The sequence below is a fragment of the Vidua chalybeata genome, chromosome 4, assembly GCF_026979565.1.
Source record: "Vidua chalybeata isolate OUT-0048 chromosome 4, bVidCha1 merged haplotype, whole genome shotgun sequence".
NCBI lineage: Eukaryota > Metazoa > Chordata > Aves > Passeriformes > Viduidae > Vidua > Vidua chalybeata.
The window spans coordinates 57,980,509-57,992,947 of record NC_071533.1 but is presented as its reverse complement, the minus strand read 5'-3'; the positions used below and the strand labels follow the sequence as shown (position 1 = coordinate 57,992,947).

The window sequence follows — 12,439 nt, the reverse complement described above, 5'->3', positions numbered from 1 at the left end:
CATCTGTTTGAAACACTTCAGAGACTTATGGTTGATGCAGGCATCGTCTAGAAGTAGCCAGAAGCTTTTAAATTCACTTTATTTATTAAACTTTTATTAAAAGAAAATAAATGATGCAATTAAAGCCTAGCCATACTTGAAAAATCTTTGTAGCTCAGACAAGTATAGCAGTTTTAGGTGAGTGCCCATATTATTGGACTATAAGAGAGTCATTAACAAGGTCAAGATGAATGTACAGACTTGTAGCAAACATACATCTTTCCTTCCTGAAACACACTGTTTAAATTTTGTGCCTTAAGAACAAGATACCAATACTGGCAATATTAACAGCAACTGCTCTTCAGACACTGCTTCATGTTCATGACACTCAACTGAAATAACTCTACACTCAACTCTTGCATCTCCCTCATGGCCTTAGTGCTTTCATTAAAAAAATGAAACTTTCTATCTGATGAAGACCTAGACATTTCTATCCAAAATATTGTGAATAAATAAGGAAGTTCAAAACTGCTAATGAAACAACCAAACAAAACACAGTATGTAACTTGGTTTCTGGAAGTGTTTTATACATGGGCTAATATGGAAAAATGTCTTCTTAGAAGAAGGAAATTAATTTTCCAGCAATGTTAGTTTACAGTGAGTAAACTGAAACAGTTTTTTCCTACTAACTATGCCAAAAATACATTTAAGGAGTCAAAAATGTTTGCTTCTTCCTTCCAAGCATACTATGAACCGACAAGGAGAAAGCAGCAAAGAGGACTAAAGAAAAAGTACACTGCTCTTATCAGACAAGCACAGTAGTAAGCGACGACTATGCTGCATGCCAGCATTCCCAGTTACAAGTATCTCTATTCCCAACTACAAGCCAGAAAACTACAAAAATTTGAGGAAGGAGAAAAGAAGCGAAAAATATTTATTTTTCCACTCTTCCTACAGATTTCACAAATTTAAAATGGAATAATTTCTCAAGGCTAAAAAGTTTAATGTGGCTATAAATTCACAAGCCGCTTAACTTCAAATGAAGGTTTTCCCTATCAGCACATGAATTTTGAACAACCATTAACCTTAAAAATTCTGGAATCTAAAAAAATTAAAGATATTTTTTTCTTCCTGGTCTTCTTGATCAATTGTTGTTCTTTTTCATGTGTCATCCCGAGTTACATTTTTGACAGGTCATTTCTCTATATTCTGTTTTCCATGTATAACCACATTAAGACAATCAGCTGATAGTCACAGGATATTAAATAAATAACATAATATTCCTGATAATCAGTGTAAACTAGACTTCTACCACTAGTTAACTCATTAGATTTAAAACTAATTTTAAAAATAGTAAAGTATTTTTCATTATGGAGCTGATAGATCATTCTGATTAAAAGAAAAAAGGTATCAGGATAAACATCAGGAAAGTTTTTCACCCACAAGGTAGCTGGGAACTGGAACAGGCTCCACAAGGAACTGGTCACTACAGCAAACCTGACAGAGTTCAAGAACTTTTTTGACAACGCTGTCAGGCATATGGTGTGACTCTTGGAGTTGGGATTCTTGCACAAGGCCAGGAATTGGACTCAATGACCCTGATGGGTCCCTTCCAACTCAAAATATTCTATTATCCTATTCTACAATCCTATGAAAAAAACCAACTGATTCTTAGAATAGAATAGCACCAGGAGAAAAAAGGAGCTGGCATTACTAGTCAGCTGTATCTTTTCACTGTTACATTCTTAGGTATTAGCACTCTGCATATGCAGTAGCACTAAAATTCAGAGGACAAACCTGGATTCTGCAGAGGTATTTATTTCAAGTTCAGGCACAAGAAAATGGAGGAACAAAAACCATAACAAGGTGTGCCTGTGTCAGCAGTAAGAGCATGCGGTTTCATGTTATACTTAATCTGCTGGAAATGAGGGCGTGGGTATGGAGGAGGAAACACACCAAAGGAGCAGCCCTGCTCTAACTGTACAATCCTGCTGCTTCCCTGGAATATGTGCTAGCAATCATGCAGCTGCAAGATGAACCCATCTGGTGTACTAATCCAGCGAGGAGCTCTACCTTTTACTGGGTTCATTTTTCACCTGGCTGGAGCACCAGTAACACCCAGTTACAAGCCATGTCTTACTTAGGAATCCCCGAGAAGTTCAGTTGATATTGTACCCAAGGAAGAACTCAGGTGCTGAGGTAGCCTAGCCAAGAGAACGACTGTCCTCAGTGTTACCTCTCGTTGGCTTGCTCTTTATGAGCAACGTGTATGAGGTGAACAGTAAGAGAATTAGCTAAACTGCTTCACACTCCCACCTCTATATGTGTGTGAAGCGTTAAATCAGGGGAGAAATCAGTTTTCCACCCTGGGCACTTTTCTTGGCAATGGGCCGACCCAAAATAATAGCAATTAGTTAAGCAGAGAGGACAGAATGTGGCAGAACTCAACAAGAAATCGAAAGCTTTCAAATGCCCTTCTTTCTGATGTTGTCTTCTCAATGCAAGCCTCTGTGTAATCTTCTAGCTGTTTTGCAGCATCACTAAAGTCTTGAAATTGCTTTTTAAAAAACCCAACTACTCAAAAAAAAAAAAAAACCCACACAAATCCAAACAAAACAAACAAAAAGCCCCACAAACCAAAACCAACAAACAGCATAGAAGATTCAGACACACTAAATTACAGAATTATTTTGTTTTCAAAGAACACTGGCAACAGGGAAGGTAAAACCTCATATTCTATTTTCAAGGGCTAAAATCAAGCTGATAAATGCCAAACATAAAAGAACAGTGAAAAAACCTCATGTATTTCCATTTTTATTGGTGTCTTCCATATCACTGTCTTGTACTATATCCACAGTCAATTTTGTCTAATGAACACTTATAGATCAGGTTTTGAATCATGAAGAGCATTTCACAGTAAAATATGAATAACAACATGGGACTATCTCAACCAAGATTTTCAGTGATGCAATTGCTACAAATCAGATCCTCCTGGGGTTCACAGTAGAAAGCACAGCTCAAGATGCACTGATAAAATCAGCTAAGCCTCCTTCACCATGTGATTTCCACAGGCAGAAGCTTACCAAGGCTGGAAGAACAAAGCCTGTCACCAGGTCTGTAGAGAAGAACTAAAAAGAATAAAAAAATTTAAAACCAATTAAAAAGCTACTAAATATATGAGCTACAAGGGCCTTGAATGAAATAATGATGAACAGTTGCAACTATGCTGTTATTTATCTGTGTCACATTACTTTACATGCCATGGAAGACTTCTTTCCTGTTTTATACCCTTCAAGGACACAGGATCCTACTAAGACCTGGTGTTTTGGCATTCTGTGAGGTCATACCTGAAGCCCCAGAAGTGAAGTCTCCCACGGCAGTAACTCACAAAACAGAACCAGAGCAAAAATGTCTTTGCACCTCTGCATCAGTCTGACTACAAGTTCCTAACACAAAGGTGGACACTGGAAAAGTTCACCAGTCCAGCCTAATCCGTCTTGGGCACTAACTGCAAAAGCAAAAAGCCAAGTCTCAAGAATTACAACTTGCAGTATTTAATCAGTTAAAGCATATTCTAGGATAGCTGCACAAAACCTAACACTGATACACACTAATTACAGTTCTTGGATTTTTTTTTTTATTACTAGAAACCCAGATACACTTATCTTCTTGGAACATGCATTTTCTGCTTTCAAGGGCATCAAAAGAAAAACATTTCACTTTGAAACAGTAAGTCGTAAGTTAATTGGTCCATTTTATCAGATTTCAGAATCTGAAAGAAATCTGCCAGAAAAAGTATGATCTTGGCAAAGTCATATAATGCCCTGTCCAATGCTTTACAATGCCAAATCCATTCCATTCAGAGTATTTTTCACTTCTAAATGGTCCATCATTCTACTAAACGGTCCATCATACTACAGATGACATAAGAAAATCACAAATTTAATGTATGAAAACATTTCATTCTCTTCAGCAGACGCCAAAGGTAAGTGAATGCAACTTGAACAGAATAGCATTTAGACTTCAAATCAGGAGGACAGAGAACACAGATTATATAAGAGAAGAAAAGCGATACTTTAAGTCAACTATTTAACAGGAAAGGCAGATGACAACAGAAAAACCTCATGTCTTTTTTGCTGAAATCTGCATGAAAAAAATTAACTAGGAAAAATATTTATGGCAATTAATTTTTAGCAAAGAGTCAGAAGCGTGGATTAGGAAAGAAAAATACTAATTAAGTATTTATGCAAGTTCAATGCATTTAAGTCACCAGAATATGACAAAACTGATCCAAATTTCCAGGAAGAACTAGCCAAAGCAATTACTGAACCATGAGAAATAACTGCAGAGATCTTTTGTAGAAAGATGAGATCACAGGAGACTGAAGTCAGGCAAACAAAAGGAGGACCTTAGATGCTTCTGCCGAACACCCAAAGGTTTCACAATAAAGCTGAGCTATTAAAGCAGCTGCTCCCTCCTGCCATGGTTCATCTTGTTCCCTCCCATACTGACAACCTGGTTCTGAAGCTTGTTCGACCTCTTAGTGAGCCAGTTTTACTGAATCGCCTTTCGCTTCAGTTCCCTAGATGAACTAGCTGCTCATCAAGTGGCCAGACAAGCATAAAGGATATCATCAGCAATTAACCCTTCCAGCAGCAGCCAGTTATTACATCCACTCAGTCACAGTATTAAGTCTCACACTAATTTTGAGAGGCAGACAGAAAGACGTGAGAACAAGCAATCAAACACTGATATCTTTATTACAGCATTTAAGAGTGCAACCATTTTTCCTACTCTTAAAGCACCCTAAACTTGCTGGGCAATTCTGTAATACAAAGATTTGAAAACATGCTTTGGCTGCAGTAACTCCACAAGCGAGCAGGAAGTTTGAAATCCCATACTGTAAGACGTGGTGTCTTGTTTCTGGGGAAGGCCTAGCCAAAATGTAATTGCAGTCTATACACAGAGTACACCAGAGTCTGCTACTTGAGTAGTCCCAATCTTGAAGCTACAAGAAGTAACAACTGGCCAGCACAGATTTGTTTTGAAAAAAGAATCTGACCTCCTTTTGATAAGATAGCCAAACTACTTAAAAGGAAAATGATACATGTTACAGATCATGACCTCTCTAAGGTTTTTGGTATTGTTTTGCCTTACAGCAAAGTAACTCAGTCTACAGGAAATCACAGAGTAGCTCAAGCACTTGCGAACAGTGCTCTCAAGCCCAAGCTACCAGTCTCCAGCCAAACCAAAATGGGATTTTCATTATCAGCAGAAATCTGTGTTGTTTCATTTGTGACAGATACAATACTTTCAGACACAGCTAAAAGCTGTGGAAAGCTGGTATTACACAAGTGGCACATTCTCGAGTGCAGAAAACACAAGATCATAATGTGACGACAGAAACTGCCTCAATGGACATCAGCATGCTGACTTGGACGAGTGCATAGTGTTCCATACAGGATAGGAGTCTAATGACAAAAATGACAGGGAATTTGAGCATCAGCCCTCGGAGAAGCACAGAGCAAGTATGCTGCTGTTAAAAAAAGAACTGCAGAAGGACAAATCTGCTCTACTCAACATCAGCGCTGTCCCATTCTGCACAAGATTTCAGGAAAACACAGACATAATTAGGCTGAGGTTTCACAGTAGCTTCAGTCAATCTAGTTGCTGGCTGTCACAGTCCCACTCTCTGCCTCCCACTGGCTTCAGTACCGATCTGACCAGTGCTTGCTGGCAGCACTACATCAACAGAAAACCTACCCTGCTTCAGAAAAAAAAAATGTTTTCTGCCAGTTTGGAGCCTGAATCACCTCAAGCACTGATGGGAGCAAGACAGGCAGGCAATCATAATAGCAGCAGTCAGATAGTTTAAACTGTTAAGAGAATGGCAGCTTAGTTCTGACAAAAGCAACAAGTACACTGAGGTACAGCAAGCGTGACCCACGTGATGAAGCAGAATAAATCTGTTTGCTGAAGCCAGAGAACACATAACTAAGATGGAGAACACGGCTACAATTGCAAATTGGCACAAGATCTCTTTGAAAACGAAGAATGGTTCACTAGAGATGGGAAAACAGAATCTGCTCTATTTGTAGCAAAGATGACGTCAGGCATTAGGACAAGCACTTCAGTTATAAAGACTGTCTGCTGTAGCACTCCAATACCTACAGGGGGGACATCCTCACAGCACTTAACAAATTTTCTTACCATCAGAGTAGGAGAAGATTTGGCAACAGTGTGGATCTCCTTATTAAACATAATTCTAATTACTCATATTATCCAAGTCCAGGGCAGTGTATACAACACAGGTTAAAATGCCATTCAAGAATGCAGCAAAGGTACAGGGGGATCTTTGCTAGCAACAGTTAAAAAAGTAGGATAACTTTCCTAAAGCACTAAACAGCTTAAATGTCCAATTTAACTGTTCTGTCTCACATGAAGTCCTGGAAGAACAAAATACACTGTGTATCTCTGTCCTAAAGGATTATTTAAGTTCCTATGTACTTTATCCATCAGAAACAATGTAATTGTTCTCTTGAGAAGCAAAGATGGATGAGGCCATTTCACCCTCGCTACCATTCGGTGGAATTTACTACATTCAAACAAAAGCAGCAACTATATTACAGTATACAGGGAACCCAATGAACACAGGTAACATGTAATTCATAAAATTAAAGAACACTCAAGGTCAAACTAAAGTTATCAAGAGCATGGCTTTAGAGATTACCTGCCATATAAGCAGAACAACTTACCTAATTGCAGCATCTCAATCACACAAGAAAGAAATTCAAAAACTGGAAGTTTTTCTGGTGCAAAGCTGGCATTATAAAAACTCACAGTCAAGGAACATACCCCAAGTTCTGCAACAGGGTTAAAGAACCTAAAATTGAACTTTTTTTTTAAAGTGCCATTCCTTCAGGCTTGCCCTTATTCAAAGGAAAAAGGGAGCAAGAAAATTCCTGTATAAAAACTTTTATAAAATGAAAAATTATGAACATTTCAAATTAGATAGTTTTAATCAAATTTTTCAATATTCAGGAAGAACAGTAATTGCTCCCCAGGAAGTTTTATCAGGCATGGTAAACTTGGTCAAAACTTTGTGGGAGGCTCAATAAAAGTGATAAAAACGCCTCTCTAGGAACAAAACCCAAGTGACTACAAGATCTGGATGTTTAAATGAAACCTGTTCAGCTACTGTCAACAACAGACTACAAACAGCTACCAGGAGTCAGTGGGGGTGTTTGTTTCCACTCAAATAAAATCCACTCTGTTATGATACCATAATTTTTTCTGCTGCCGCAGATTAAGTTGATTGCAAATGTACTCTCAAATAAAAGGCAAAGTGAAAGAAACTATGTAAGGTCTTCCCTTCTCCTCCCCCTAGACTCTGTGTTCAGCCTGTCCAGTTAGCAAATCCTGCAAAAAACAGCTCTAGGTTTTCTTTAACCTATTAGCAAATGGAAGAGGCACACGAAAGGATCTGGTGAATCCCAGAACAGTGCACGGTGCCATTTGGAAATCGGGAAGCATGAACTCCCCCATGCTGCTGGCAGCAGTAAGCTATGGTAATTACCTCTCATGTAACTTCACCGTTCTTTTAAATGTCTGTAGCCAATCTGGTTCTCCAAACAGCCATTTATGCCCAGAGATGGGAGGCAAAACTTCTTGCAGTAGGAGTGCTGGCTGTGAAGTATTCGCCCAAAACCCTCCCACAACACTCAAAGCTGCTGCAGGGAAGTTTGCCTTTCAGGTGACACACCAGCCTTGATTATTTAACTACCCCGATACAAGAATAAAAATTACTTTTGTCCACGAGCAAAATTACATATATTTAAAATAAAAGAACATACCTAGGGTACCTTTACCCCACTCACCAGCAGAACGCTGTGCACAGACCCTTGAGCACGGTCCCGTGCCCTGCCTGACTGGCAAACACGGCCGTGCCGCGCTGCCCGCGCAGGGAGCGCCAGGCCCGCGGGCGGCTCTGCCGGGCTGCCCGGGGCGGGGGGCGCCTTCCGTGCGCGGCACCGCCGCCCCTCCGCGCCGGGAGGAGCTGGACACGGCTCCTGCCGGCCGGACCAGCAAGGCAGCAAGGGCAGCCCCAGCTCCGCGCGGCCGGGGAGCGGCACCGGCAGCCCGTGAGGGGCTCAGGAACCCCGCGGCAGCGCAGGGCAGAAGTTACCGGCGGGGCCGGGGCGCTGACAGCTACGCACTCCCAAAACCCTCCCTCCCGCCCCGGGCAGCGGCGCGGGGACCACCCCGGTTCGCTACCTTGTCGCAGTAGAGCCCCACGAGCTGCTTCATGCGCCAGTGCGGGGCGGAGAACACGTCCACCTCCTCGGGGAAGGGAGCCATGTTCTCCCCATGGAGCCGCGCTCCCGGCGGCGCGAACGGCGGCGCGAGCATCCGCACCGCGCGTGCGCCCGCCCCGCGTGACCGCGCCCGCCGTCCCGCGCGTGCGCGGCTGGCTCCGCCCCTTCCCGCGGGGAGCGGCAGAGCCGGGCCTGGCTCGGCCCGGGCGGGCCCTGCCGGGCGGGTCCCGGTGTGGAGTGCTCCCGCTCGCAGGCACAGCACTAGGCCCGTTCAAGTGAGGACTGTACGACTTGTGATCTGATGCCTTGGCCACGCCAAGGTAGCAGCTTGTGGATGTAAAAAACATTTACAGAATCAGTTAGGTTGGAAAAGAGCTCTGAGGACATGGACTCCAGCCCGCGACCGAACACCTTGTCTACTAGACCATGGCACTGAGTGCCACGTTGTCTTTCCTTAAAGACACCTCCGGGGACGGTGACTCTATCACCTCCCTGGGCAGCCCATTCCGATGTGTAATCACCCTTCCTGTGAAGAAATTCTTCCTCATGTCCTACCTAGAGCCTTCCCTGGAGCAGTTTAAGACTGTGTCTTGTCCTATTGCTATTTGCCTGGGAGAAATGACTGACTCCCACCTGGACACAGCCTCCTCTCAGGTGTTTGTAGAGGGCAGTGAGGTCCCCCTTGGTCTCCTCCAGGCTAAACACCCCCAGCTCCCTCAGCTGCTCTTCATAGGACTTGTGCTCTGTTGCCCTTCTCTGGACATGCTCCAGCACCTCAGTGTCCTTCCTGAATTGAGGGACACAGAACTGGACACAGGATTTGCAGTGTGACCTCGTCAAGAAAGGTCCTAGGAGAGCTATTTGTATATGCTGCAGCACAGAATCTATGCCCAACGTTTTGCAGCATTTGTGCCAAACAAGTAAAGTTAAGTGTGTTTGTTTAACATCCAAGGCAAATGGACCAGAAACACCTGGCTGTCATACTAATCTGCTTGTGCAACTTTTCAAAGTAAACAGGAACACTGGGCCAAGTTGAGATTGCACATCCATTTGACAAAAGCTGTAACTGTCAACCAGCGTGTAGTGTTGTAAAACTGTTGACCAGCATTGCAATGTTCAGTAAATGTCACCAAAATTCTTTGTCAAACACACAATAGATGCAGCAGGCCTTTCTGACTGAAAACTGTACAAAGTCTATGTTGCAGATATTAAATGTATTTGAGCTAGCGAGGTCATAGGTGTAAGCAATTCACTGTAAACATTTCAGCAAAGTCACGTGAGTTTTTAGTCCGGTATTTCTCAACATACTAATACTGGGAATAAAATGCTGGTAAAAGCAGTAAGTAGTGAACTAAGCAGAAGAGCTCATGTTATGTGTTACTTTGCTGACACTGAGCACAATAATCTTTTTATCTCTTTATCTAAGGAAATGAGTCTTAAGCAATTGTAGTACTAGGCGTTTCCTTTTCCATGAATCCTTTCCTCCTCGAAGGACTTTTGAACACACTGACCTACTTAGCCATGTTTGCAAATATGTACGAACCTTGGAAGGTTAAATTCTTACAACTTCGGGGTGGGAAAAAAAAGCAGTTACACAGGAGGGAAGAAAGGAAGGCAAAGCACAGGTGTTACGCAGCTGGCTAGCCAGCACACGGCTGTGTTTACAGCTTGGCAAGTGAGCAGAGCTCTGGGTTTGGGCTTGAGCATGTCTTTCACAGAGAGTGTGCCCTGGCACGCAAGGGAGCCGGCAAGACCTTGTGTTACTGCTGTAGGTGGACTTATGCACTGAAGACACAAACCCTTAAGAAACAATGTTTGAAGTTCATGGCTTACAAAGGAGCCTGTGAATATGAGGTTCTATTTCCAGGCCTAAAGCATGTGGTCATACAGAATTGAGGTTATTCTGCCAGAAATTCATGCTTGAGTAGTAGCAGAGGATTAACGTTACTGTCTGTTACACCTTCCTACTGCTGGAACTTACCACTCCCCTCTGATAGAAATAACAGGAGAGAACATGTTGGTTCCTCATTTTCTGGGGTTCAGAATGTAAACATATGCTGAATTTCATGGTTGTTTGGGTTAATACTCAGTTTGTGAACTACAGAATCTCCAGAGCAGATATGCTGCCAATTTTCTGACGTTTCTTCATGGGCAATAACATCTTCTAGGAGAGAGGGACAGAGAGTGAGGAACAGTGATCTGCATCCACCATGAATTGCCAGACCTCAGGAGGCAAGATGGACAGCCAGTTTGTGGCAGTGAATTACAATACTACAAGAAAAATATTTAGAACAAAGCTAGAACACTAATTTAAAATGGCTATGCTGAGTCAGATCAGAGGCCCTCTGGCCTGATGTTGTGTTTCTAGAAGTTGCCAGTGAGGAAAGGAAGCTTGGTAGGAGTTGAAATGGGGATCCCAACAACTCTTGGATCCAGTTCCTCTGGGATGTTATGACAGGTTGTCTATTTGCTAGGGAACCCACACCTTCTTCCCCAAGGTGCTGTGTCCTAACCTAGTGTGTACTTGGAGAAACGTTCAGTATCTATCTGTATGACTTCTTAACTTACACTGTATATTTCAAGCGAAAGTTCTAGCCTTGATGCAAAAATCAGTGACAATTTCTGCACATTTCGGTATAGAAGATCACATCACGTTCTGGTTTCTGTTAGACCCTGAAATTACTGAGCGAAATTTGGTTGCAGCAAAGTTAATAATAAAAGAAAATGTTCAGTGACTTCCATGGACTATTGCACTCTCTAATCCTGAATCCAAAGTATTGGCTTGAAACCATTTGATCATTGTTCTGATGCCCTATCAGTAGGACATGGAGAGGTTAGGAACAGAAATAGGAAGAAAAAGCATTAGAGAAGCAACAGGAGTAAAGTGCATGATTTCCTGTGTCTCCACCATATCAAGCACAACATTGCATATCCATTTCTGTGTAAATCTGGCTTTCCTGAAGACTCTGATGCAGGTAGCAACCAATTGGCTATCTTTTATCACATTTATAGTAGAAATCCATCATCAGGAATTTACTCAATGATTAGCAAGATTTTTCCCTCAGCAAAATCCGCCAGCTGAGTACCAGTGCATCAATGGAAGTGTGACACTACACAAATAAGTACACAAAAAATAAAGTTATATATTCACTGAGGGAAAGAAAGAAAAGAAAAGAAAAGAAAAGAAAAGAAAGAAAAAGAAAGAAAGAAAGAAAGAAAGAAAGAAAGAAAGAAAGAAAGAAAGAAAGAAAGAAAGAAAGAAAGAAAGAAAGAAAGAAAGAAAGAAAGAAAGAAAGAAAGAAAGAAAGAAAGAAAGAAAGAAAGAAAGAAAGAAAGAAAGAAAGAAAGAAAGAAAGAAAGAAAGAAAGAAAGGAAAAGAGAAGAACCAGCATGCTCCTCAGAAATGTGATTGCAAAAATATTTGGAGGTTGAATACAAAATACTTGGAGGTTGAATTTATTTTTTTTTTAAGAAAAAAAACCCAATGTGGTTGTATTTGCAGCAGTGTGTACCGGAGAATATTCTGAAGATTAGATTGATTGGTGCCTTTTGATGTTCTAACAGAGTACTTAGGGGAAGAACCTGGAGGAGAATGACAGCAGAAGCTGAAGACATTTGTTCAGTGCACAAGATATAAGTCATACTCCTTATGTGTTTCATTATGATTAATGACTGCAAGGCAGGTTTTTTTCACAAAGACATGATGCGCATGTCATCACACCAAAATGCCACTGTCAGCTGACTAATGTTACCCCTCTGTGTGATACAAGATAACTCGACGACTTGGGTATTTACACTGTCGTTGCTGTAACTGCGCATTTTAGTGGTTTTTTGGGGTTTTTTTGGTGTTTTTTTTTTTTTTTTTTTTATGCTTTCAAGCATTTTTTTGATAGTTTAAGAAAGTGTAGCACAGCAACAACTATTAAGCGAACCAAAGGCATCCTAAGTATGCAAGTGGCAAGGGTGTTTTTCCTCCCTTTACGGAGATACACTGCAATTCTCTTCAGTTATCACCAGGTGGCCTTAAAAGTTTCTCGTTTTTCTGAAGTAGGGAATAGTTTAGACACGAGGAAGTGATGTATCCCTGTGCTGCAATCGTTTCAGGAAATAGTTAGGTTATATTTTCCAGTAAGGTTTTCTTTTCC

The 12,439-nt window shown here is 41.6% G+C and overlaps 1 protein-coding gene across 2 annotated transcripts in view; it reads right to left on the bottom strand.

Annotated features, from left to right (window-relative positions):
* Positions 1 to 8,392, bottom strand: part of FBXL5 (F-box and leucine rich repeat protein 5) — a 32,660-nt gene extending 24,268 nt beyond the window's left edge. For both annotated transcript variants that reach the window (XR_008430527.1, XM_053940756.1), the window contains exon 1: positions 8,254 to 8,392. Coding sequence is in view for 1 of the 2 variants with exons in the window: in XM_053940756.1 (XP_053796731.1) it covers positions 8,254 to 8,388 (135 nt within the window). In the remaining variant the exon portion in view is untranslated. The remainder of the gene's footprint in view (positions 1 to 8,253) is intronic.
* Between the last annotated feature and the right edge of the window lie 4,047 nt (positions 8,393 to 12,439).